Below are 27483 nucleotides of genomic sequence, written 5' to 3' on the forward strand. Positions count from 1 at the left end.
AGCCCCCAAACTAGAGGGGAGATGGACACGTAACAGAGAGTTACCACTCTCTGATGTGATAAAGTGCCAGGAACTTGGAGGCAGGAACCAGGGAAGGTTTTCTGGAAAAGACGTCATTCGCATCTGTGACTTACGGAGTGAAGCTCTCTTAGCAGGGGGCCTGGGATTCAGCCACCAAGAGAAATCTTGTATCTGAGCCCTCTTATCTTTTCTTTTTACCCTGGCCCCCCTTCCCCCAATTTCCTGAGAACTGTACATTCCTGTCCCACCCAGCTTTTAGCCCTGTATCACCCAGAGCTAGGAACAGCTGTGCAGCAAGGGGCATCCGGACCAACCCAGGCCTGTCACACAATGGTGTGCCACCCAGCCAGGGGAAATCATTGTACAGCCCGTGCCCTCTGGCTAGCTCCAGGCCGCAGGCAAGGGAGGCCCGGCTGGGGGGAGGGGTCTAAGTGGCCGTCAGGGAGGCCCCTTCAAGAGGAAGGGCCGGGCCGGGGGAGGAAGGACGGAAGGCAACTGGGAGGTCAGGAGCTGAGCCCCAGCCACAGAGGCACCTTGGCAGGAGGATGGAGAGAGGGAGGGCCTGACGGGAGGTTTCCCTGCCACACGAATCGCAGCCAGCAGGTTAGAAAATCCCAGCCAACCAGCTCTGGCATCTCAGGCTGGTGGGGACCTGCAGAAGTCACCTGTCCAGGGAGAAGGACAGAGGTCACCCACCGCCCACTTGCTGGCCCAAGAGTTGCCAGCAGAGAAAGTCTGTGAGCTGGGGACATTGCTCTTGGCAGCTGACCTCCTGTCTTTAGGGCCAAGAGCTCTTCTGTGTATTAAACTTGGAGCCTGCTGTTGTTGAGGAAGCCTGCTTCCCCTGGCTCAAGCTCAGGAAACCCCAGCCTGGCCCCTCCCTGTGCTGCACACCAAGTAAGCCAGCCTTCTCCGGCCCAGCGTGATGACATTCAGATCCTTCCCTTGTCTTGCGTCCTGAGGGCTGTTCTGCAACTGCTCAAATGCGGCGCATGCATCCTGTCAGGTCCTCCCAGAGACCCTGGGGCTCCGTGGTCAGTCAGCTGAGAGCTTCTCCTTTCCCTCCCCCGTGGTAAGCAAGTTGGGGGCACAAGCCACCGTGCCCACGAGGGGTCCTGTGGCTTCGGCACTGCCAGGCAGAAAGGGGAGTGGCGAGAACGAAGCAAAAGAAATGGAGCCCTGGGCTTGTGGGCCCAGATTCACGGCCCCTCCCCACCCCCCAGCCGTGGTGTGTGCCATAAGCAGGTCCAAGTCCTGGCCTCTGATGCCATTCAGTTCGGTGAAGATGAAGGAGCACAGGCCTGAAAAGCAGAAGACCCAAGTCTTAGTCCCAGTTCCACGTTCACTTCTTGTCACAAGACACCAATCTTTTGGAGCCTCGGTTTTTCTTTTTTTTTTTTTTTTTTTTTAAAGATTCTATTTATTTATTTGAGAGAGAGAGAATGAGAGACAGAGAGCATGAGAGGGAGGAGGGTCAGAGGGAGAAGCAGACTCCCTGCCGAGCAGGGAGCCCGATGCGGGACTCGATCCTGGGACTCCAGGATCATGACCTGAGCCGAAGGCAGTCGCTTAACCAACTGAGCCACCCAGGTGCCCTGGAGCCTCGGTTTTTCTATGCATAAAATGGACACAGTAAAGTCTCCCTGGGTGTTCTGGTGGGGGAGGGAGAATCAAAAAAGCAATAACGTTAACGTGTGTTTTGGAAAACACAGCATTGTAACAGAAAAGGCCAAGCGATAGCCCACCAGCCACTTGTCCCTCTCGTGCCCAGGGTGCATGGCTAGCTAATGGCAGCGTTTTCTCATTAAGCTATGTTGCTACTTCAGAATCCCTCCCGACGTATATTTTAGGAAGTCATGCCACCAGATCAGAATTGCGAGACAAAATGAAACCTCTGCGCCCCTGGCCTGCACAAGCTCAGGGCATCCTATTGTCTTCGGGAGATCCTACCAAGCACAGACAGAGCTGGTGGAAAGTCAGAGGGGGGCCCTGTGAGTGGTCCAGAGAACAGGACCCTGGCATCCCGGTTCAACGCATCACCCCATGGCCATGCTTCAGTTGTCAGCTCTGCGACTGGGTCCAAAGGACAGGCTGTTATCGGACCCACCGCCCTTTGGGAACTCCCGGCATAGTTAGGGAGACGTAGCATCTGTACAGGAAAGAGGCAACAGTGCCAAGCAGGCCCAGTGAGTGCCCCGTGGAAGGGCTGGGTGGCCAGTGCCCTGTGTGGGCTGGGCCCCCACGCAGCTGGGCTGTGAGTGTCTACTTCTCGGGAGGCCTTTGCACCTGGGGTCCTGGCCGGCAACCCCCAGTCCCTTTCTGCCCACTGCCGTGCCCCTGGACTTCCCTGAGAAATCACAGACCAGCCTTGGGGTGCTCTAGCTGACACCCAGGAAGGCCCGTTCTGGGAGGCAGTGCCCAAGCTGGGGTGGAGAGTGACCAGACCTCTGCAGGTCATCTCTCCACCGTCTCCCTGAGGCCCTCACCACAGAGCACTCCCTGAAGAGGGCAGTGCTTCGGCCCCCGTGTTCCTGCATACCCACCCCAGGGCCCTTCATCACAGACACCCCTCCCCCCCCAGGCAGGGCCAGCCTGATCCAACAGTAGCATCTCCAGTGGTCCCCATGGCATGCGAGGCTAACTAAGGGAACTAACTAAGGGAACTCCATTGCCTTAGTCTCTCCCTTGGAGGGAATAAAGGCAGGCTGTCTTTATTAAATGTGGACATCGGGAGAACATGACAGGAATGATGGCTCTTATAATTCCTGATCTATCTCTTCACAACAACTTAGTGCCTCAAAGCACAGATTTCCTTCTGAGGGCCTCAGCCAGTGCTGTGATCCATCAGCCTCCTGCCTCAGTCCCATCCTGCCTGGCAGCTGACTTTCTGGAGGCCCCAGTGTTCCTCCCAGCCCCATTAGAGGCAGGCACGATGATCCTACTCCCCTGCTCTATTCAGTGTACTCTAGCCCACAGGCACTGAGCTGGGGCCCACAGGGACCAGCCCACAGGGACCAGCCCCCAGGGCAGGCGCCTCCAGAGGCTATCACCACTCCCATGCGAGCATGGAGGGCTCTTCGGCATCCTGCCCCTCCTCAGTAGCAGCAGGGAGGATGCCTTAGGGCCTCTGGGGAAGATGGAGCCTGGAGCTCAGAGTAAATTTCACTGAAAACAGGAAACCACGAAGCTGCAATGTGTTCACTTGTAAGAGTCCAGAGAAGAAGAGCTCGAGGCCATGCAGGAGGAAGCTGGGGAGGAAGTGGGGTGGCTTTCTGCTCTGGGGCCTCCTCCCTCCCTCCCGCCCTCCCGCCACACAGCAACAGCCAGGCTTGGGGTCTGGCAGCCAAATTCTTAGAAATTATATCTGCCTGGAGGTCAGAAGCTGCGGGCTGGGCCAGGCCAGCCTCCCCCTAGGGCAGGAGCACTCTTTCTGAGCTGGGGGATGGGGGAGGTCTGGTCTGTAGGCTTTTCCTTCAATCCTAGGGGTAGCCCAGCTCAGCTCTGAGCAAGTGTCACCCTGCCCATCCCTGCCATGGGCCCCCAAGAGCTGTTAGAACAACACCCTCTCTCTGTGGCAGCCTGCACTCCGTGTCCAGGCAACAGATGGGATAGAAGAGGGACCCCCAGGGACAAAGCAGGAACCAGGATTTTGGTGTCCTGGCCACTGGAGGTGTCCGTGCAGTCTCAAGGCCCAGGCCCACTCTTTCCTCAAGCCTTCCCCCTCCCAGTGTAGCAGGACACCCACACTGACCCATGCCCTTGGGCCTGACAGGGGAGTGTGGAAGCAATGCCGTGTATCCAGGGGGGCTCCCTGGTTCTAGCCGTAGGCCTGGGGGCTCACTGCCGCCGGAGAGCCTAGAGCTGCTCTCTTCCACCCCAACTCCTGTCTCCCCCCTCCCCAGGCCATCCAGAGGGTTCTCCCTGCCTGCTGGGCCCTTACGCTGGCCTGAAGTCGGGGCTCTGCCGCATAGGCTGCTGAGCTGAATGCCCTCCTCGGTGCAGTGCCTGGGCCCTACGCCACTCAAACTCACCCCTTCCCCTCTCGGCCCCCCCAACCCCGCTTCCACCCCAGAGTGTACAGAGCCCCCCCCTCCGACTCTTCTCTGTGTTTTTAAAACCCTTTAATCAAAATTCCACAAAGGATTCCCTTGCATATGGTGTATAAAAACAAATCTGGGACATGCCCGGAAGCAGGAGTTGGAACAGAGGGTCTAGAGCAGAGGGCCACAGACCCTTCTATGTACACGCCCACCGACAGGGTCACTCTGCTGTAAAGACTTGACACAGATTAAATGGAATGGAAGACCAAGGATGGGGCAGGGGGGCGGGGGGGGAGGAGGAGATGCGGGCTTCCCTGGGCCTCAGGCACCCCTGGAAGCAGAGCAGGGATTAAAACCCAGCTCCTACAGTCCATTCCCAGGGTTTGCACTTGTTGCCCGTGGAGTTTAATAGCACCTCCTCCTTCCACTGCAGGGAGGGTCACAGTTGGGGCAATACAGTATGTGGTCACCTTCTGTACTGAGCACGCTGCGTGTGGAGGGGGGAGAGGGGGGTGGAGCCTCTCCACTCACCTTCCCAGCAGGCTCCACCTGCCCTCCCTCACCCCCCTCTGCAGCAGGTAGTGCAACCTCTGCCTGGCCCCCATTGCCCAAGATGCCAGTTGGCCCACAGTGGCCACTGTGCCCCAGGGTGCACTTCCTGTTTCGGGGACCCTGGCCAGTGAACTCTGGGGCCCAGAGGGCAGGCAGTGGGAGCCCAGATTTGCTTAACCAGTGGACAGCTACTGGGAGAGGTTGCTGGTAGCAGACAGCTGGGAGAGGCTCCCGTGGCCCCAGGGGCAGGCAGGCAGGACCAGCCCCAGAGCTCCATGGTCACAGAGAGGGAGTCGGACCGATGAGCAGCCTCAGGCGAGATCAGGGCGCTGGCTCCACCGCAGTGAGGGAGAGTCTTTCCACATCTTTTCCTGTGTCTCATGCCTGGGAGGATGGCACTGGATGGGGACAGGGGGCGGGGGGGAGAGGAGTTCTGTCCAGTGCCCATCTTGTCCCATCTGGGCTGTTTGGTCACAAAGCTCATGTCCCAGGGAGAGAAGCTGCCATAGGCTGGAAACTCTTGAGCTTCTAGGATGTAGCCCGTTTGGCATTTGTAGCTGGTGAAGTTCAGGTCTCTGGGGCGGGATCCCAGCACCCCACCATCCTTGAGACAGGGGCTGGGCAATCCAGCCCCTTCTCCCTTCTGCCATGTAGCACCCAGAGGAGTTGAGGGTCTGGCCATCAGAGGTATCTCAAAGAGTCTGGGCTCAGAGCAGGAGGGAGGAAACCAGGGCCAGGGCCACGGCTAAAGGACCACTCAGAGGGCCAGCTCTGCCTCCAAAGCACCTGCCCCAGGCCCCGCCACAGTTGCCCGCTGGCCCCACCTGGTCTAGATGGCCTCAGAGTTTGGGGAGTCAGGCACGGGGTCTGCAAAAGAAAGGAGAAGTAGAATGAATGGGGGGCTCTGCGGTCCTTCAGCCACTAAACCCACACGGGGAGGCTATAAGGCCTCAGAAGGGGAGTGAGGCTGGTGCCCTGCAGGCCACGGGGAGGTCATGACCTTGCAGGCTGTTGTGCCCTGAGGGTGAGGGTTGTTGGGAAGCACTCACCGAGGGTTGGGAAGAAGACATCGCCAGGGCCTGGTGGAGACAGAGGAGTGCAGGGCTCAGAGAGCAGGTGCCGCCCGGACTCTGAAGGCTGCCGCTGAGCCATGTAGGACAGCGGAGACCTGGGTTTGGCCTCCGGCATGCCCTGGGAGGACAGGGAGACCTCAAAGCCGGGGTTTTCGACTCCTTGTGTGTTGTTGCTAGAAGAAGAGAGCTGGCTCAGTCAGTTGTGCTGCCCAGGTTTGGGCCTCTGCCCTCCTGCCTGCCCCACTCCTCTGCTTCCCTCCCCTCCCCTGCCTTCACACCTCAGGCCTCAGCACCCTCTTCCTGCAAGAAGGGAGGAGCCGGGGTCAGAAAAGGGCATGGCCTGCACTCTCCCAGCTCCCCTGAGGTCAGGGCTGCACCCTATTATTTGGCCATCCGCCCTGCGCGCAGCCGGGAAGCCTGGGGTCAGAGACACTTTGAGGACCCCAGATTCAGGAACCTGCGACAGGTTTCCCAGCTGATGGCAGTAGGATCGAATGTCCCCACAGCTTGTCGTAAGCTGCAGGGAGCAGTTCTCTCCCTCTTCCTGTTGGGGAGGGGGACCACCTACCCCCTGCCGCCAGCTCTGAGATCCTGGCAGGATCACTGGCAGGACTTCCTTTGACCTGTCTAGAAAATCGTCCCTTTCAAACACCCAAGAGGAGCTCTGGGTTTGCTGGTAAAGTAACCGGGCCAAGTTCCTGAGTGGGGCTCATTCCTGAGGACACCCTCCGTGCCAGGCGCCCCGTCTGCTTCCTGCCCCGAGCCCACCAACACATACTCCCCTGGCCACTGCATGCCCAGCCCGCTGCCCCACTCGGAGCCCCTGGCCAACCTCTGCCCCGGTGGCCCACGGCGGCCTGACCACTTTCTCCTTGGCGTGTTCTGCAGGGAGGGACCACGGCTCCAGGTGTGCCGTCCTCCTTTGCATGTTTCAGTGTCTGTGCCCAGTTCAGCTGCTTCCTCTTCCTCCCCCACCCTGGCCAGCTGCCCCCGAGGCCTGAAGGAAGGTGCCGGCCTCAGGCCCGCAGTGTCAGAGCTCGGCCTGCTGGGCGAGGGGCGGCAGGGAGAGCACAGATATGTAGGCCTCAGTGCAGATGGCAGACGCTTTTCTAAAGCAGTCTCCCGCACAGCCCTCCTTCCTGACAGCTGACCCCGGGCCCGGGGAGGACCTGGGAGGCCGGGTCTGTGTTCCGAGTCCTGTCCCAGGACACGTTATCGGCGTGGGGAGAGGGGCAAGGAGACTGGTGAAGGAGAGTCAGTCCAAGCAAAGAGCGACCCCCCTCCCTTCTGCATTAAGTCCAGCTGTCTGAGTGTAGACATTGGCCGACAGAGCCGCAGGCCCAGGGAGAGGCAAGAAGAGAGCCTGCCAAGCTTAGAGTCAGGTCAGGGCGGCCACAGGAAGTTTTCTCGGGAAGATCTCCAGGGGGCTTACCTGTCCATCCGCACCAGCTCCTGGGCACCTGGGGACATACAGACAGAGAAGCTAGTCACAAAGGAGAGGCTTCCCTAGACAACATCCCTGCCCCCTCTGGCAGATGCCCTTTGAGGAAGGGGAGCAAGCCCAGGCTGGGCCACCCTCGCCCTGGATCCCCCTTCTATTGGCTCGGGAGGCCCGCACGACAGTGTTTATCCTGCAGGCCAGGCCTCAGTGAGCCCGGTGTTTTAACCAGTGCTAAATGAAACTCGGGCTGCATTTCACAAGTGTAAGGGGTGGCATTTGTCACCAGGAGGCCAAAGGCAGCCAGTGCTTTCTCCTATGGCTTGATTAGGTGTTGTGAGACCGTCCGGATTTAAGTATCAAGCAAAGGCCTGACTCCTGAATTTGCTGTTTCCTGTTTGGACATTTGCCACATTCTGGCCTGTCGCCATGATCTACTGAGTGGGAGGGCTGCGAGCTCAGTTCCTAATTGGAGGGTTCCTGGTCCTCTCTGGCCCGTCCTCCACATTGCCTAAAAGGTGGCTTTAGCAGTGACATCTCTTAGAGGAACCTTAGGGGCCTGAGACCCCATTACTTCTCAGCCATTCCGCCACTTTCTGCTCCTCCTCCAAGCTGCTGCCCCCCCTTGGGATTCCCCACCCCCAAACTGGCCACCAACCAGATGCAGTGGTCCTACTTCCCTCTTCCTTGCAGCTCCCCATACATTTCTCATTTGCAAGAGCTTTACCACGATCACTGTGGGGAAACATGGGTGGGAGGGGCACACACAGAACACACAGGAAGTTGCACAAAGGTTCCTAAAATCTCTGCTCTCGGCAGGAATCATGGCTACCGTTTAGCGGGTGGCTCTGTGCATCAGGATTCGTGCAGGTGCCCAGCGTTCCCTGGGCTCATCCTCTCTACCCCTTGTAGGGGGGGATTGCTGGCCCCACTTTAGAGCTGGGGAACCCAATCTCCATCTAAAACCGGATTGGTTTCCACACTCATCAGCCTCTGCAGCAGGCTGCCTGCCTCAGTGCTCCCAATCCTTTCTCTCTCTTCCTCCCTGAGTGTGGCTCACTCCTGAGTATGCTCTCTGAGCCAGCGCCCTGCCCACAGCAACCGACACACACTCCCTGTCCCCTCCCTCCCTGGCCTGCCACCCCACCCGGGCGCTTAGCCTCTGTCCTGTGGCCGACCTCCTGGCATTTCTCAGTGACTTCTGTTCCTATAATTCCTGCAGCAGCACTTCTCGCGAGGCTAGACGAAGAAATGACCCAAATCTCCCCTCCCTCTCCATTTCACACCTGGTTTCTCTCCCAGCATCTCTTGGGTCTGTCTCGAAGACTCTGATCCTACAATTCATTTTTTCTTCCTCTTTTTTTTTTTTTTTTAGAAGGGGTGAGCAGACTGGCCTCAAAAATACTTTTATTAGAAGATAAATTATTGACACCTTTTTGTTACTGCAATATTTAATTTGGGGATAAGGAGCTGTAAGAAGCCACAAGTCACAGAATTGGGGTCTGTTTAGGATGCGTGCAGCACTGGGAGCTCTTTCCTGGGAAGCACCTCTTTCCTGGGAGCTGAGTGTGTCTCCCTCCTCGTCCCTTCCTCACCTCCGTGAAAACATTGCACCAATGAGCACAAGCTCATGGCAACTCCACGGTGATGACTCGCCCTGCTTGAGCCCCTGGGTTCCTCTTTCTGCTCCAAGCCTTGATCTACCTGCCCCCACCCCACCCCCAACCTATGGCGGGTTTTGCAAAAGGAGTATGGATGTCCTGAGAATAAGGGAAAGGTGACCACAGCCCCTGAATGAGCCACTGTGGGGGCTCAGGAGAGAGGGCCGTCCAGGTCAGAGGAAATCAGGTGTGAGCCAAAAGCCATCTGCCGACAGAGCTGCCCTCTCTCAGCTCTACCTTCTGCAGCCGGCCAGAGGGGAAGAAGCAGGGGAGGTGACGTAAGGGCCAGGGCAGAGGACTCCCCACCCTCCTGCTCCTGGAGGACTCGGGCTAGCCCAGGCTCAGGGGTGGGGTCAGAGGAAGGGCAAGGGGCACTGTACCACAGAGGAGGGTGAAACGGTGTTGGTGGCCATGACTTGAAGCCTGGCTCTGCTGCTGATTCCCTGTGAGCTTCCCTCAGCAAGTTACCAAACCTCTCTGTGCCTCAGTTTGCTCAGTTGCAAAGGAGGAACAATTGTAGGGCCAGGCTGTCTCATCATTATGAGAGGAGGTATATAACAAACTTGGCATGGGGCCCAGCACAGCAACCTTCCCAGGTAGGGGTTGGTGGCCAGGACGCTCATGCCGATGAGCATTCTGATGATGTGGTGGGATTACACTCCCTGGGAAAAGCATGAGTGCAAAGCTCTGGGCTTGAGGCCCAGCTCTGCCACTTACTAACTTATATACCATTCAGTTCATGATTGAACCCCGCTAGTAAGCTCAGGTTCCTCAGCCATATGCTGAAAGAACTGAACTAAGTTATCTCCAGGATCCCTTCCAGTTCTGATAATCCAAAGGTCATTTTTGTCCTGACAATTACGATGCTGGTTACAAGACAAGCCTACCCCTGCATTAAAGCAGGTCCTCAAAGGATCTCCAAGGGGCAGCATTTTTATAAACCAATTTGAACTACTCCATGTGATTATTCATTCATTCAACAGATATTTACTGAGGGCCAAGCCAGGACCCCTTGGGGCCGGTGGGCACTCAGGCCCCCCAAGTGGCACACCTGGGTCCCCTGCTCTCTCCACCATTGAACCTAGCTCCTTGCAGGGACTATAGCAGCTCCCATCTCTGGAACAGAGAGGAAATGTGCCTGCCTCTTGCCTTTGCTAGTCCCAGGCGCTGAGCTGGGGCCTGGGGCAGATCGCTCGCACCCTCACCCACCCCAGGCAGGCGGGGATACTCACGGCGGTTGGAGGCCACCTGCCTTTGCTTGTAGACCAGGAGCAGGATGAGGGGAAGGCAGAGGATGCCCACGATGCAGGCACCTGTAGCCAGAGCAGCCGCTGTGATGCCTGTTAAGGGCAGAGAGACAGCCATGGTGAGACTGCATTCCCTCTGCTTCTCCTGAGGGGATACTGAAGCCCAGAGAGGAAAGGTCTGGGCAGGCAGGGGGACCCAGCTTTACCCAGGCCCCACAGCCAGACCCTCAGTGACCTGCAGAGGGACAGAAGGCCTAGGGATCCCCTTTCAAAGAGCATCCCATGCCTCTTCCCCAAGTGGGCCCAGAGCACACAGAAATGAGGCCAGGCAGCTCCAGGGAAGAGAGAGAAGGGTCTTCCTCCCAGCCCCCTGGGGACAGCTCAACTGCCCCAGGCCACGGGTTGTTCCCAGAAAAGGAGGGAAAGCAGGTCCTTCACAGAGACCCCGTGCCATGAAGTTCAAGGTCAAAAGGAACCCAGGTGGTGAAAAGCGTTTGGAAATACATAGCGGTGATGGTTGCACCACAGGGTGAGCAGAATTAATGCCACATTTAAAAGTGGTTGGAATGGCAAATTTTATGTTATATACGTTGTACCACAATAAGAAGGAAAAAAACATCAAAATGAACAAAGCCCCACTCCTCCTGAGAGACCCCCTTAGCTCTGGACACAGCTTCTGGAAGGGATCTCACACATACAAGTCACGGGGCGGGCGGGGGGGGGGGCACGTGGGGGAGAACTAGAAACATGTGAATCCTTATCTAACGTTTTAAAATTTTAAACTTTCTAAATTACAATATAGATAGATAGATAGATAGATAGTTAGATAGATAGATAAGTTAAAATATATTCCAGAGTTTCCTCCCCCTGCTGCTCCTCCTCCCCAGGGCACCCTGCAAAGAGGCAATCACTGTTCACACTTTTCTCGCGTGCGGCCCAGATTTGTCCCCTGCGTACACAGCATACAGGTGCTTTTCATGAGGATCGCTTTTCCCAGTTAGCATGGCTTGGACAGCTCTGGTTGGCACAGAGCTCTACCTCGTTCTGCCTAGGGCTTTATTGCAGGGCTCACCCCAGAATTTATTGAAACAGTCCCCCATTGGTGGACATGCAGATCGCTTCCGTTTTTCCACATAACTAATAACGTAGCCGTGAACTCCTTGTGTGTGCATCTTCACTCGCTTGCGCAAGTACCTCTGTATGTAAACTCCCAGCGGTGAAAGTGCTGAGCCAAAGAGTATGTGCGTTTTCTTCTAGGCTGTTGTCTAATTGCCGTCCGCAAAGGTTGTACCGCTTTACCATCCCACCAACAACATGAGAGGCCTGACTTATTTCAGCCCATCTGCTGACACCAGGAGTTTAGCTGGGATGCAACCACAACCAGCGTAAACGTGTTTCCTTCCCGATTTCAGCCCTTCCCCAAATACGAAATACGGGCTGGGATAACCTTGTCACGGCATCAGTGTGGCCCTGGGGAGCTTGGGGAAGGTGGGGGGGTTGTGGTCTCAGTGTTGCTTTCGCACTCTTCATTTGGGAATAAAGGCTGTTTTTATCTCATTGTATTGCTAAACAACCTGATGGTGTAAATAAGCTTTCCGGGGCTTTGTTCATACCACGGAAGAGAACAAACTGTTTACTGGCACTTTAGACCTACCCACTGGTACAGAACAGTTGCTATGCTAATCACAAAGCAAGCTCGAGTCCACATTAAAGCAGGTTCCCTGCAGATCTCAGCAAGGCTGCATTTTGACGTGGAATAGTGAAAGTAGACACATTCTATAATTCAGACGTTTGAGGATTTCTAACTCCCCGTCATAGGATCTTCTTGTGGGCATTGAGAAAGGGGTTGCAAAATGCTCTATTCTAGTCGTCAAACCAGGGCTCCAGACTGCTACTAAGCCACATTCAGTGAGGTTAGGTGCTCACTCGCTGTGTCTCCCTGTCCCCCTCCCGGCCTGACTCCTGTCCCCAGGCAGGGATCCCCCTCTGCAGCCCCTCCAGGGGATCAGGACTTGGTTGCCTTACAACCTGGGCTGAGAGTTGAGGCTAGGACAGGGAGGCAGGAGTTTGGGGACAGTTTTGTGGGCCCACCTGCCCTAGAAGCTACGGGCTCTTCTGCAAAGCCCAGCCTTGCCACAGGTCCCCGCCGCCTCCCGCAGGTGTGGCCAGTACCTGGGGAGGTGGGGGTGGGGGGTCCTGCTTGGTAGCCATCCAGGGCCAGGCTCACTGGGAAGGCGATCAGGTGCTGGCAGGGACAGCTGCCAGGCCAGCTCTGAGAACTGTGCCAGGCCCTTACACAGCAGGCTGGGATGGGAGCTCCCCCCAACGCTAACCTGCTCAGCAGTGGACCCTTGTCTAGAGCCTGCCAGTACCCAGTGGGTGGGTGGGTAGGTAGGTAGGTACGAGAGGGGAGGAGGGAGTTCGGTCAGGCTGCCTGGTTCCCCCAGGAGGGGGTTGGATGAAAGCAAACCAAACATCCTGCTGTGTAGGGGGATAGGGAGGTTGCTTTGCAGGAGGTAGGCTGCCCAGCCCCCTTCCCTGGGCTCCGTGACAAAACCACAGCCCCTCAGCAATTGGGGGCTCTTGGGGACCAACTTCCTCAGCCTGTCTCCCTTCCTCCCGCCTCCCCCAAGCTCAGACTGACTTGGGCTTTCAGCTGATTTCCTAGGCCGGCCAGCCTCTTCCTTCCCAAAGAGATCTTTAGAAGACAGGGCTGCAGGTAGAAGAGAAAAGCTCCCAGCTGCTTGGCTGGAAGCATCACTAGCCAATCAGGCACCAAGGCTGGCTGTGGGGCACCTGTCTTAGAGAGAGCAGGGATTGCAGTCTTTCCAAAGGTCAGCGGCACTGAGGGCAGTCCCTAGCGGCCCGCCCTGAGGCCCACTAAGCACAGGGGTCACCAGGCAAATGTTTCTAAACCATTAGAAAACAGATGTGTGTCCACTGTCTGTTGCCATCTACTTGCCATCCTGTCATGGCCCACGTGGTACGTCATCTCTTTCTTTTTTTTCTTTTTTTCTTTTTTGGCCAACATTTTAAAATTGAGAGTTTCTGTAAAATCTGGGCTTCTGACTTTGCTGGAAAATGGAGTGGCTCTGGCAGCCCCAGGCCCCCCTCCAAGCACACAGCGGTTGGAGCTGCCCTTATAGGCCGGCAGCTGGCTGCTCACCACAGTCTCCACCCCTCCCCACTGTCTTCCTCCCCAGGTCCCTGGCTTCGGGGGCATTGGAGTTTTTGATCCCTGATTCAGCCTCTTGGATAACACAGATTGCCTCCCTGTTAGTGGGGAAGGGACACACGTGCTCCCATTTCTCACTGGACCCATGATCCCTAGAGAATGGAAGTGTTGGTCCCAACCCCCACACCCCACCCAAAAGGATAGCTGGGTTTCTTTTCATCAGACGCCATGCCCTCCTTAGTGACAAGACTCCACCACAGCTGTAGTCTCCAGACCTCCAGAACCAAGAGTCTGGAAAGGGGTTGGGACTTCAGAGGTCACCAAAGTCATCATCCTGCCCTCAACAGCTAGGATAGAAGTAAACACATCCCTTTGGCCCTTGGGGAACCAGGTCACTGTGGACAGTAGCTCAGGGAAGCAGGGACCAGAGTGAGGCTGTGCATCCCTGGAGAGGGAGGCTAATGTGAAAACCTGAGAGTAGAGGTGCCCAGCGAAGGAAGCCTGACCCACTCTTGACAATCAAGTTCAAAGTTCTGCCTCAGCCTCGGATTCTGACCAGCCAGACTCCCAGGCTTCCCCAGGCGACTTCTGTTTCCTTAATTCCAGCAGCTACTTCTCTAGGGTCTTAATCAGGAGAAATGAACCAAATCTCTGTTCCCTCTCTATTTTGTAGCTGGTTTCTTCATTGTCCCCACTGGCATCTCTCATCTCTGTCCCCAGGACTTTAATTCATACAACTGATTTTCAGAAAACTGGTGTTGAGAGAGGGGAGGGCAGCCCGGCTCCCGGGCAGGGTTTGTGACTGAGAATCAGGCGCTCTGGCTGAGAGACGGGGAGCAGTCCCTGCACCTGTCTGCACCTTGGTTTCCCCACAGGAGAAGTGTGCGCAGTGGCAGAGGTGATGGCCTATAAGGGAGCTCTGGGAGCTCCTGGAGGAAGAAGGGGGACTGGAGGGTTGCTCAGAGTGGAAGGAGCAATGGGGAAGTGAACACTCGTGGGCCCCGCCAGGTGAGGCTCCCCCCGTCATGGATGCTTGTGCACACGGCCGTCCACCCTCACCAGGGAGCTGCCGCTGGAGGAAGTGAGGACAGCAGTGGCCTGGTGCCGAGGCGACACGTCAGGTTTGCGGTGTGCAGGGACAGAGGCTTGAACCAAAGAGTTCCTTAGTTCCATGCGGGTCTGGCTCAGACCGAAATGTGTGTTCTAATTTTATTCCTGGCTAAGCTGTTTGTTGGTTCACAAAAGAGTAGTTGGAGTAGAAAGTCACCACGACCTTTGAGCTGGGCTGGGGCTGGGGCTGTAGGTTTAACTGTCCTGTCCCTGCCTTTGGTCTTTGTGCGCGTCCTCCTGGAGGGCAGGGCGGGGAGGTCTGCACTCTTGTATCTCCAGGGCCTGGGCAGGGGCTGGTCCATACTAGATGCCCAGGAAATACTGATGGATAGAAGGCTCTGGAAGCCAAGACCCTCTCTTCTCCAAAGAATGGGGCACCCCTGAGACGTCTCCCCTTTGCCTGCTGCCTCCCAGCTGCTGGGCATTCTGCCCTGGCCTCTGAGTGCCCAGACGTCCCTCAGAGCAGTGCCCCCTCTTCCTCCGCAGGATGACTCCCGGGGCAAACACCAGGGGGCTGACTGCCACCCGCCCACCGCCCTATGCATCCCTCAAGCTGGGAAGAAGGTGAAGTGAGCACAACCCAGCTGTGTGAATTTGGGCAAGTCATGTCACCTCTCTGGGCTTCTGTGTCCATGTGTAAAAAGTGCAGGTGTGCTGCCTACTTCAGAGGGTTCTTGTCAGAATCCACGGAGATACCAGTACTTGCGAGGACTTAGCACGGTGCCTGGCATGTAGGAAGAGCTCTAGGAAAGGTAGTTCTGTTCCCCTTCCTGAGTCTCTCCGTCCTCTCTCCCCCATGCACAGAACAAGGACTGCAGCCCAATGGTTGCGGGGAAGGGGGAAGTGAAAGGGAGAGGCAATAGCAGAGGAGGAAGAATGGGGGTTCGGTGGGCTTGGGGTGATGAGGTCAGAGTTCAGAGTGGGGCCTGGATCCAAGAAGAGGGCAGAGGAGAACAGAGAACCCAGAAGGGCCAAAAGGGCGGTCCCTTACTTTCACTCTCCCTGGGTGAAGGTGGGTACGCGATGCACCGGGTTGACGCTGCTTTGTCTGTGGGAGCAAAGGGAAGGGGCGTTAGGTGGGCCTGAGGCCGGGGAGGCTTGTCGCAGCTAGCACACGGGTACACACAGACGCAGCTTCTCACTGCAAGGCTGGGTGTGCCCGGCGCACTCTCACGCCTCCCCCGCAGGCGTGTGGATTCCTGCTGGCACCCACACATCTACCCAGCCTACTGCCCCTCACACTCTCACCTGGACACACACACACAGATACAGACGTATACATATTTCCCAACAAGCGTTCACCAGCTCATACCCCAGGTCACATATCACGGCCACCATAGTGTCATGAGCAATACCTCCCAGGGTTGTACACTCTCTCTTACTAGACAGAACCACATACACCCCCCTCACCATCACACCCCACTGACCAGAGAGATTTATACGCAGCCCCACACCCTGTGGCCACCCCATCTCACCACACACGTCCCTGGCGTGTCCGTGTCCCCCATCTGGGACCACACACCCTCCCAGCACAGAATCACACCACGGTCACACCATCCAGTACTCAGCACCACAGCCCTGGAGTCACACGGTTCTCTCTGCCTCCCCTTCCAGACGGGCGCGTGCACCATCCCCACGGCGACGGCACCCCCGGGCCGTCCCATACAAGACGCCCTCACCTGTCTGCACCTGCAGCTCCATGGCACCGTGGACCCTCTGCTCCGAGTGGTGGTGCCTGATCTCCACCACCAGACAGCAGTAGAGGCCGCTGTCCATGGGGGTCAGGTTGCGCATGGTGATGGAGAAGTTGCCGTGGTGGTCGGAGACCGATTCCAGCCCGTAGCGCTGGGCCAGGTCCTGGCTGGTGTTGGCCTGGTGGCCGCTGTGGTGCAGGTGAAGGTCCTGGAACGTGAGGTTGCGGATGGGCCGGCGCTCCGAGCAGACCTGCACTTCGCCCCGCGAGCTGCGGTACCATGTCTTGTAGTAGGTCACGTCGTGCCCTTTGGCCATGGGGCCCATGATCCTGCAGGTGAGGGTGACGTTCTGGCCCTCAGAACACATGTACAGGGAATACGGCGTGGCGACCTTGAAGGCTGCCACCAGACCTGTTTAGAGAGACAAGAGACGGTTACCTGCCTGAGCCAGAACCACTCCCAGTTCCCCCAGAGTGAGGAAGAACCCTGGCCTGGCGCTCTGAAGATGTGGGTTCCCCAGCCACAGGCCCCGGGCTAGTCAGCTGACCTCCCGGGCCTCAGCTTCTTCATTAGCTCCTGAATCTGACTCCAGCCCAGGCTGCATGGGAGGAGGAGCTTCTCCAGGTGAGGGACTCCCCTGACCCCAGGGACACTAGACGAGGTGTAGGAGAGACTCTGGGCAGGCGGCGGACGGGGCCCAGCCGGTGTGTCTGTCTCCCCGCCGCTGCAGACCCTGTGGCTCTGCCCACAACTGGCCCCTGGTACCTCCAGCCCTACACCCCGTGCCATCCGGGGGGAAGCAGGATGAGGAGCACAAAGGCGATTCGGGAAGAGCAGCCCTTTTCCCTTGGCCAGCCTTCTGGGGCCATTAGCACCTTGGGCCCTTCCCACTCGTAGGGCTAGCCATGCCGTCCCACCTCCTCATCGGTGAGCACTAATGGAGCACCTCTGTGTGCAAGGCCTGCACCAGGTGCTACGTCTCACCTGGATGCTGAGCACATGGCCTCCCCTTGGGAGCTTATGGCCTAGCTGGGTAGACAAAGCATGCCTTCCTGACAAAGTAAGCCCACAGGCTAAAGGGTGGACTGGTGCCAGTCTACAGGGCACTTGGAGGAGGGAAGACATAGCCGTCCTGGGGATGGTCAGGAGACTTCTCGAAGGAGCGAGTGTCTTTGGGGTTGATGGACAGATAGGACTTCAGCAAGTAGACGGGGTGCTCTGGGCCAGGTGGTGAGGAAGCAGGAAAACCCAAGGTGTCTCGGGGCCAGGACCAGGGAAATCATGAGAGGTCGCCTCATCCATGTACCTGCGGCCACCCAATCTTCTTAAAAATATTTCCTAGTTCATTTTGTTTTCAATAAGCAAACGAAGCCATCCCCTGGCCCTTTACCCTACCCCAAGCCCCCAGCACCTAACCATGTTGACCCCCACAAGCACTGCAATGCATGGTTGCGAGAGGACAGAGCGAGGGAAAGCTGAGAACACTAGATGCGAGTTCTAATGCCCTCTACAGACACAGGGAAGATAACTATGGTTATTATATATTAGCGGTATTTGAATTTTAATTGGCATTTCAGAGGCTGTCGTAAGTCAGGGAAGGAGAGTTGGGAAATGTGTACAGAATCCAAACCACTTCCTCCTGCGGGCACCCCCTTCCCTGCCTTCAGAGCCTGGGACCCACCAGCAGAGCTGAAAACTTTGCCTGGTCAAGAGTAAGGCAGCCTGGTGTAGCTTTAAAACCAGACCAGCCCACACTGGAGTCCAATAGCTGGGAGTCATTTAGACTCTGAGCCTCAGACTCCTCACTGTCAAACAGAAATGAAAACATCTACCTGCCAGAGTTGAGGCAAGGACCACAAATACTTCACATGAAGGGCTCTGAAAGTGCTTTGCTAGTAGGTGGTGCTTGCTACGTGGAAGCTACACAGCTCTCTCGTTCGTTTGGGCAAGTCCGGGAACATTTCCTAGGAGTGAAAATAGTTCTGCAGAGTAGAATGGAGAAGCCAGCTTCAAACTCTTTCCCACTAAGGTGTGAATGACTGACAACAGCTTGGGATCCAATTTTGGAGTGCCTGCATATTTAAAGCAGTGTGTGGGGAATTAGCAAAGTCATGGCCCCAAAGAATATGTCTGCATGGTAGTGTGTTAGGCCCCTAGAAAGTAAGGAACACACACACACACACACACACACACACACACACCAGATCCTTCCATTCACTCCGCCCACATGTGAGAGGGAGCCATGTCTGGGAGCCCCAGATCTATGGAAAATCTTTGCCAAGGTGAGCAGAGATTTCACAACTGCCTGGCAAGATGCTGGTCTCCTTTTCAGGCAAAAATGTAGAGGCCCGGAAGGGGAAAGTGATTTCCCTAAAGTGCCACAGAGGGAGGGTATGAACTCAGAACCTGGAGCATGGGGGGTTTCAGGTAAAGCCAGATCTAGTTAGAACTAGAAGAAGGAAGAGCAGGTATCCTGTGCTATGCTAACTCCTTTAGGGGCATGTCTAGCAACCTTATAAGGTCGGTGTTGTTTTTATTCCTGTTTCACTGAGGACAAAACGTGAGGCAAAGAGACGCTAAATAATTCACTGAAGATCACAGTAGTGACTTCTACTCCCTCTCACGGGCCTGTGTGACGGCCATGGCCACAGAACTATGTGTGCCAGTAAACAGGGGGCGGGGGGCTAGCCAGGGAAAGGACCCTCGCAGATACTCCCAGGAAGACCGAAAACCCGCCCAGAGAGCAGACCGAGGAGCTGTCTGCCTTGCGCTGCCCCTTTCCCCTGCGGGCCGCAGCTAGGGGCAGCTATTACATGGCACTATGTGTCAGGGAGCACAGAGTTGCCTGGACAGCACTGGGGAGAGATATGCAGCCCTAAAGGCTGAAAACCCGCAGTGGGACACAGAATTGGGGCTGAGAATGGGGGTGGGGGGCAAGGGGAGGGGAGCATTGCTCAATCCCCAACACCCTACACACCCTAGAGGACCTCTTCCCTTTTTAGAAAAAGGAGAAGCTTGCAGTAGGATTCAGGTTTGGGGGATGGGGGATAGTGTTCGATTTCAGCAAAAGGGCCAGATAGCAGTGGACCAAGAGTTCCCAGGGTCTTGTCCTGGTGGGGGGTTCAGGGTTGGGGGGGTGGGAACATCCCCTTTGTTGTGTCTAAGACTCAAGCCAGGTCAAAACCCAGGACAGCCTGATGCTCAAAGGCACAGAGTTGGGGAAAATAATGCACGCCCCCCCATGCCACCCACAACTGCACATGCACACGTGTTATCGGGGATATATATATAGCACAGCTGGGTTTATAATTATTTGGCAGGAGGATGTTGCTTATTGTCAGGAGCAGATCCTTTTGGACACCTGGGTCATTGTCAGAGACTGGGGAGAGGATGGGGAGGAAAGCCCTCGGCTCCAGGGTGGCCGAGAACATGCGGGACAGGAAAATGACCCTGGGCCTGGGCCTGAGCCTGTGCCCAGGCGGGAACCATCCAGTCATTGTGCTGCTCTTGGGGCCCAGCCCCACTCCAGCCCCACCTGTCACCGGGTAAGGAGGCAGAAGTCCCTGGAGGAATATTGCTAGGAACCTGGAAAATTCCAGGTCTCAGGATTAAAACCTTGGTCTGAGGGATCCCTGGGCCCCAGTCCCCACTTAGCCACATCCTTGCTGTATGCCCTTGAGCAGGTCCCATCCTTCTCTCTGCCTCCTTCTCTTCATCTCAAGAGACTCCCCATGTTCCTAGGCCCTTCCAGCTCTGAGGGCTTGGGGCAGTAGGAAGGGGCTGTATTTCCTTAGGGCAGGGAAGGGGGCAAGAAATGGGCCACCCCTTATGTGTCAGGACTTGCTTACCAATTTGTACTCCTCTCACTTAATATCCCCTGATGTAGGTATTATCATCCCCATTTTAAAGATGAGTTAACAGACCCAGAAGTCAAGCGACTTAGCCAAGACCACCCAACCCTATGTGGCTGAGCTGAAACTCACACCTTGGACGCACCAGCACAGCAGGAAGGAAGAGCACCCCCTAACTCCTGAAGCGGGTGGGGCTGACATCTCAGCCTCCAGCAACGGGGAGAGTGAACTGACCCCAAGCTGACTGCAACTTCCAGCCAGTCATCCTTGCTCAGCCTCAGACCTAAACCGAAAACACCATTCCTTCATTCCACAAATATTTACCGAGGTCCTACCCATGAGCCAGGCCCAGGGCAGAGAGGCCGTGAGGGTGCAGAGTTCCCTAAGCGATGGCGGCTCAGAATTTAGTCCTGCTCCTGTCGCTTTCCAGCTGGGGGACCCTCAGCCAAAGGTGGGCTCAGCCCCTTGTAGAAGCTTCTGTTCCAGTACTGGGGAGAGGGGCTCTTGTCTGGCTCCGTCTTGGGATGTTAGTTGTCATGATTCACCTCGTTCCACCCAGCAGGCACCTCGTGAAACCCTGTGGGTGTGCACGGGATGGGTGTGTGTGTGGGTGTGGAGAGGCCTGTGTGTTTTCCCTGACGGGGCATGAGTTTAGCCCACGGTTGCCAAGGCAACACCCCAGCCTTTGGAGGTGGGGCCCCAGCTTGATGAGTCGGGCCTGGGAGGCCCCACCCAAACAGCTGAACTCTGTCCAGCTGCTGCTAGGGGTTGTAAGTAAACAGTCCAACAGTCCCTGATCTGCTGCTCTTGCTGGCCCAGGGCTAGATGCAAAAGGCCAGGACCTCACCCTCGGAAGGAGCGCCAAACAGACATGGAACTGGTCTCCAGCTCCCTGCCAGGCCCCGTCCCCTAGGATAGTCCGGGGAGGGTGCAGGGAAAGGCTCTGTTCTGTCTTTATCAAGCTGCAGAGCACAGAGGGAAACAGAGTCAAGGACCAATCCGGACTGAGTCTGCCAGTGCTGAGGTCCAGGAAGCGCCCCCGGCACGGGGGGCGGAGCCAGCAGGTCAGCTCCTGGGGTCTGTGGCCAGCAAGGACAAAGGGCATCTCAGATGTGTTTATTGATACCTGCCCCCGCAGGAAGTGTCCATTCACATCAGACCAGGGAGTCTGGGAAGGGGAAGCCAGGCTCTATTGGAGGAAGCGGCGCTTCCAGCACCTTGGGAAAGCATCCACGCATCCGGGGCTGGAGGCTGTCGGCCAGCACGCCTCCCTGGAGAGGGCCTGGGCAGCTGGCCAGGCGCCCCACCAATGGATGCTTCTCTGGATGCCTCCTTCCCAGACTCGCCCAGGCCCTCCGTGAGGAGGACTGTGTGCAACCCCGAATACCAGCTCTGGCCAGCTTCCCTCAAGGGTCTGGGCTGTGAGGACTTCCTAAGGTTCAGCTTCCAGTCCCTGGGCCCTGCCCTCGGTGCAGGCAGCCCGTAGTAACCGACACAGTAGAGGAGGCTTGGGACTGACCAGAGGGCCCACGTCCTTCCTGCAGATGGACAGCAGGCCTGGCCAATGAGGGCTCAGCTTGCTGTGAGCTCTCTCCCCATCCCCCCGTGGTTATTGGGATAGCTAGTTGGCCCCAACATAAGAGAGGACCCAGCTGGAGCTACTCTATTTACTTGGACACTGTATTTATTTGAGGAAGGCAGCAGGGGCTGGGAGAATTGGGGCCGGAAGAAGCTCAGAGAGGCCCTCTGACCCTGCCCTGACCTCTTAGGATGGGGACCACTGCTCTCTCTCTTTTCCTCTGGGAGAGCTGACCTGTCCCCTGCCACCAGCTAGCGCTCTTCACAGTGGTGAGTTGGCTTCTGCAGTGATGGGGGAGGGGCCGACGGCGACTATAACACGGACAGTTTTAGTTTTATGGCATTAAATGCCATCGAATCACATAGAAGGTTATTCCCCCCCTTTTTTTTTTAACAAGGGACAGCAGGTTTCAGGCTCAGAGCCTTCCCCAGGCTATACTAGAATGTAATACCCTTATTTGGTTTTCTTATTGTGCACTTGTATGGTTTTGTTCTATTTATGGCAATGATACTGGTTTTCCATTGGTGCGGGTGATAGAAAGTTTCCTTTTAAAATCTATTTACTTAAGTAAAAGAATGAGTCCATTTGAGGGAAAAAATAAGTACATATGATAGGCAGATGCTGCTGCAGAAATCCCAAAGGTAATGAGCAGAAGGCTGACGCTCAGGGAGCTCTATTCTGGAACTGCCCTTCAGAAGGGGGCAGTCAGCCTCCCTGAAACGGTGTCCCCCAGGCTGCCCGTGGCTCAGAGAGAATGTGCGTTCAGTGTCCCCCAGGGAGAGAATAGCCTCTGCTATTCACTATTCCCTATTCAACCCCAGGTCCCCACGGGAAATAGCATCCTATGCAGAACATTTAAAGGACGGGGTCTGCTCGGGCCGAAGCGCAGCAAGTTCATTACTGAATGACGGATGTGCGTAACAGCCACGGCCTTTCTCTCTGGGAACGGGCAGCCAAAGCAACTAGACGAAACATAAAGATCAGTTGCAAGAAAGATCCCAGTTAGACCAGCAAACCCTGAGCTGGGCTTGCCTTGAAGTTGCAAAGTCCCCCATCTCTGGGGAACTTGAAGAGAATCCGCAGGCGCCTCCATGGACATTTCACACTTGAAGTGCCTCTAGGTGCTGACAGGTGGCCAGACCTCCAGGATTCTTCGAGTTCAGTCCTAGGGAAATCAGTCCATGCCTTCCCACACCCTGGGCTCTCCACCGGGCTCTGTAGGCACCAAGGAACTTGGAGGGCCAATGGCACGTGGCCACAGAAAGCCAAGAAACAGCTTAACACTACACATCATTCACCAGGTTCCAGGCACGGTGCTCAGGTTGTGCACGGACTCTTCACCGAAGCCCCCTGAGGGAGGGGCCATCATCATCCCCATTGTAGTTGCTGAGTAACTTGCCCAAAGCCACAGCCGTAAATGGCCATCTTGGGATTTGAACCTAGAGCTCACTGACTCCCAAGACCAGACTGTTGAGTGAAAGGACTGTATGGGAAGCATGCAAGGCACACAGCCCCAGATCCCTTGCTTCACCATTCCCATACAGAGTGCCATCAGGAAGGCCTTGGGCCTGCCAGTGCTGCTGCTAAGGGGACCCAGGGGTCCCTCAGAAAGCTGCACTGCCAATCCCAGGTTCACCCCGCCCAGGTGAAGGCAGACTGCTCCTGGATGAGTAGCTGGCCTAAAACTGGGGGGCCTCCAGCTCAGTATGTGGGGCTTAGTCAGTGCTGGTTGGCCAGATGGGTACCGAGGAGCCCTTCCTTCCTTCTCTCCCTTGATCTGCTAAAGCCTAAGACCCGTATATGTATGCATATAGGGAGGTGGCCTCTTTCAGCTTCCCACCACTGTCCCTCCCACCTGAGCCACCACTCCTAGGGAGGTCAGGCCCCGGCAGGGAACCTTTGCCCTGCTTGGGGGGGGACACAAGAACAACCAGCCCAACTGGGTGAGGGACTCCCTGGTATTGCTGGGCATCCCTAGCATTGGGTAGATGCCCCCTCACGCCTGTGGGCTGGCCTCCAGGGCCACCCCAGGGGCTCTGGACAGAAGAGAGTGGATTTCCTAAGAGCTGACCTTCGCTGCGTCAGAGGCTTGCACCATTGGGTTACTCAACAAGGCCCTGCAGTCCTGTTTACCATGAAGGGGATGATGGGGTCTCCCCTCCCTAGCCTCAGTGCACTTCCATGCGCTAGTCCCAGAGTCTGGGCCTCCTGGGTCAGCCTATAAGGCCATGGTGAGGACAAGAACTTTCTCGGGCCCTAGGAGTGCATATAGGGGAAGAAGAGTCTCTGCCACCCTTGGGGTCTGCTGGGGCCTGGCTCTGTTAGGTGCATCCCTCCATCCATCTCACCCTGAGTCAGGCCCAGGAAAGGGGCGTCTTCAGTTGACTGGGCTCCTGAGCACCAACTCACCACCACCATTCTCCTTGGTGCTGAGCCAGCCTCAGGAGCTGGGAAAACAGACCTGCACCAGCCACCTCCATCTCACCTTCCCAGACAGGAAGCCTTTGACCTTGAGCAATCCTGCCCAAGGCAACGCACCTCAGCAGGCCGGCGAGTCTTTCCAACTCACAGACCCCCCTGACAGTGCCCGCAAGCAGGCTTCCCATCTGTTAGCCCCTTGTTACACATCGTCCTGGGCAGTGGCAATGTTCATTAGCATGCCCGTATTACAGTTAAGGATACTGAGTCCCAGAGTAGTTCAAAGCCAAGAGAACGCTTCTGACCCCCTTCAGTAGAAAGCTGCTTAGAGCCCTAATCATCTCCCTGAGCTGGTCCTGTGGAGTGCCACACTGTGTGAGTAGCCGAGACCTCTAGGGGTGAAGGCCTCTGGCTATGTAGACGATATGGAGCGAGGGCTCTGAGCCTCTCTGTTACCAGCTACTCTGCAAGGTGGCTCCCTACACCTCAGTTCTCTAGAGCTCAGTTTCCCAAATTGGGGCTGAGCAGAGAGCAGCCCAGCCAGGGGAGGGCAGGGGAAGGGGTAAGAAAGCAGAAGGGCCTCTCGGGGTCACTTGAGGAGAAAGGGGCAGGGCAGGTGCTCTGTGGTGGGGGCGGTGCTGGCCTTCCTGCCTGCCACCATCCCCTGCCCTTTCTGGAAACCCTGTCCTGCCATGAAGCATGGCCTTGGTGCCGAGACCACCTCCCCCGTCCTGCGAGAATCCAGGCCAGGACTAGGCAGCTCTGTGTGTGGGGTGTGGGCTTTCTCCTCCTTATCAGAGGCCAGACTCCCCGAGCACTGAGATAACATGCTGCCTGCAAGCACCCACTTTGTTTCTGGTATATTCCAGTTTCTCTCAACTCCCTTCTCTTGCTCCTACCCTGTGCTCCCCCTCCTTTCTTCTCCTGACCCGCCCACTGGGTCCTTGTGCCAAGTGCCCCACCTTCCTCTTGCCTCCCTGACTCCCTGCATGACTCAAGCTTTCCCTGGGCCCTCCCCACAAAGTATAGTTCACAGGCTGCCTGCTGGCCCCCTCTTCCCTTGAAATCCAGCTGATCCAGTGCCGGGCACCAAGAACCGGGGGCCAGGCTATGGGTACCCCGACCTCTGCCCTACCCCTGCTCCCTGCCCTGCCCTGGGAGCCCCTGTGTCCTAGCCAGGATTCCACTTGGAGTTGTGACAGTCTGGACTTTGGAAGAAGAAAGTGGCACCTCCCTGGTGTAGGGCTTCTGAGCATGAGCTGAGGAAACCGAAACCAGAAAGATGCCATAAATTATTCCGGGACCAAGACGGGGTTCATGGCTGAGCCAGGAAAGTGGCCCACATTCTCCCCAGGACCCCACACCAGTCCCTGAGCTCCAGCCTTGCTAGGATGCTGGGAATCAGCTGACCACTCAACTCTCAGCCGCCAGACCCTCAGGATAAGGACCGGGTGGGCGCCCACATCTGCGAGTGCACCCGTGCCCCCCAAAGGTTCAACCAGGAGTGTCACCAGGGAGCAGGACACAGAGAGTACCACACCCCCTGCGCCCAGTGAGACCCTGGAGCCCTGAGGCGGGCGGCGCAGGGAGATGCCCCAGGTGTCAAAAGCCCGTGGCGTCCACCAGAAAATGCTGGGCTGTCCCCACCATGTCCATCTCCTCTCTGCAGCAGCTGCTCCCGCGCGGGGCTCTCTGGGCAGGGAAGGGTCAGGCCGGCAGCAGCTTGGGCGGCTGTCAGAGCAGGCAGACGTGCTGCTGCCCAGCCAGGGCACTTGGCAGGGACCTGCTGGCCCCTGCAGCGAGGTCCCAGCAAGTAGGAAACAGGGCAGGCGGAGGGAGCCCCCCCACCCCGCGGCCCCCTCCCCAGCCGTGTTGTCCCGGTGCGCCTCCCCACCGACTCCTGCCTACCTTACCTCGGGAGGCAGCCAGGAAGAGAGCGAGGAGCACAGGCCCCCAGTGCCGGCCACCGGCCTCCGGGACCAGGGGGACGCCCATGTCACCGTCGGGCGGCGGCGTCTGGAGCCCCGGGGCCCGGAGCGGGACCGCGGGCACGCAGGGGGAGCGCCTGGTGCTCCGGGAACGGGAGCGGCGGCTCACAGCTGGCCGGAAAACCTCCGGTGGAGTGAGTGCAGAGAGCGAGCGCCGTGGGCGCCCGAGAGCTCCAGGGCCCACCCCCCTCCCCCGCAGCGCCCCCGGGGGGCCGTGGGGGGAACTGCCTCGCCAAGGGCCCGTGGGAGGGGCTTCCCGGTGACTCACAGGGCACCCGGCCCTCTAGGTAGGGGCGACAGCCCAAGTGTCCGCATCAGCTCCGCTCGCTTCCTGCTCTCCCCCATGCCCCTCCGGAGAGGATCGGTACTGCCGCACAGCCTGAGAAGGCCCTTGCCTCTAACTCAGCAGGCTGCACACGCACCATAGCTTGTGTCTGACCTCACCCACCAGCCTTTGAGTCCTCTGGGGGCAAGCACTTGTCCCCAGCATCCTCCAGCCCAGCCCAGGGCCTGGTAGGCGGTAGGCACTCCCAGCGGTGGAGTGAATGAGTGAATGAATGAAATCTAACTTTTGTAAAGGGCAGGCAGGTTGGAGCAGACTTGACCGTAGATCCCAGAGCCTGTAAACCTTTGTGCACGCGCGCGCGCGCACACACACACACACACACACACGGCACAGGGCTAGGGATACACAACAGGCTTGGCCCATCCCCACAGAGGCACGTGTGTACGCATCTGGTAGATGTCCCGTAGGAAGTCATCAGGGCTCCTCTCCAGCTAGGCCCCAGGATCACTTCCCACTTTGCACCCTCTCTAGCTCCCTGTGCCCTGGATATCCACAGGACAGTCATGCACCTGCCTCCCCAGTCCTCCACTCCTGCACCCCCACCCAGCACTGGCACCACTGGTGGTGTCTCCCGCCTCCCCTCTCCCTCAGGGCTCAGCTCAAGTCCTTCCCCTTCCCCAAGGGTACTGAGCCTCCCCACTGGGCACCCCTCCAGGCCTCACTGTTCACACTCCCTTCTGCTGTCACACCCAAGTTGCCAACCAGCTGATTTGCACCTGGGCGTACCTGCCCGCCTGAGCTAGACTGTGAACTTTGGGGGACCAGAGCCTCTGCCTGAGGATTCTGAGTCCCTGGCACAAAATTGGGCACAGAGAAGGTGTTTAAAGCACTCTTATCTCGGGCGCCTGGGTGGCTCAGTTGGTTAAGCGACTGCCTTCGGCTCAGGTCATGATCCTGGAGTCCCTGGATCGAGTCCCGCATCGGGCTCCCTGCTCGGCAGGGAGTCTGCTTCTCCCTCTGACCCTCCCCCCTCTCATGTGCTCTCTCTGTCTCATTCTCTCTCTCTCAAATAAATAAATAAAATCTTTAAAAAAAAAATAAAATAAAAAAATAAAGCACTCTTATCTGAATGGACAAACAGATAACTGAGCAAGGGGCTTCCTAAATGAAGGAATGGGGGTGGCAGTGGCTAGGGCCAGGGGTCAGGGGAAGGAGGGGCACAGCCATTGTACTGTTTACCCCAGCCTTGCTGAAGCTTCTAAGGGCTTTGATGGCCCACTAGCTGTCTTGAGCTCACACGGCCCCAGGCTGAAGGACAGAGGACAGCCAGAGTCCATCTGGGGTGGGAAT

General features: G+C 57.1%; 2 protein-coding genes across 2 annotated transcripts in view; one reads left to right on the forward strand and one right to left on the reverse strand.

The window, feature by feature from the left end:
• CDH23 (cadherin related 23) overlaps positions 1-27483 on the forward strand; it is a 359724-nt gene that overhangs the window by 292533 nt on the left and 39708 nt on the right.
• Positions 1546-26075, reverse strand: VSIR (V-set immunoregulatory receptor). Its single transcript, XM_032423936.1, has 7 exons — positions 25773-26075; positions 15997-16422; positions 15309-15365; positions 10018-10125; positions 7119-7146; positions 5663-5859; positions 1546-5480 (listed from the first exon to the last, which is right to left on the reverse strand). The coding sequence occupies exons 1-7, from the start codon at positions 25852-25854 to the stop codon at positions 5443-5445; spliced, it is 936 nt and encodes a 311-aa protein (XP_032279827.1). The 5' UTR covers positions 25855-26075; the 3' UTR covers positions 1546-5442.

This window comes from Phoca vitulina, unplaced genomic scaffold (genome assembly GCF_004348235.1).
Source record: "Phoca vitulina isolate PV1807 unplaced genomic scaffold, GSC_HSeal_1.0 scaffold29, whole genome shotgun sequence".
NCBI lineage: Eukaryota > Metazoa > Chordata > Mammalia > Carnivora > Phocidae > Phoca > Phoca vitulina.

Bases quoted from the DNA above. Each gene is read 5' to 3' on its own strand.
- VSIR (XM_032423936.1), bottom strand. From the start codon at position 25,854: ATGGGCGTCCCCCTGGTCCCGGAGGCCGGTGGCCGGCACTGGGGGCCT. The intron at 7,147-10,017 runs GTGAGTATCCCC...GTATGTCCCCAG, and splicing joins GCAGGTGGCCTCCAACCGCC to GTGCCCAGGAGCTGGTGCGG. The intron at 5,860-7,118 runs GTAAGCCCCCTG...CTCTTCTTCTAG, and splicing joins GAGCTGGTGCGGATGGACAG to CAACAACACACAAGGAGTCG.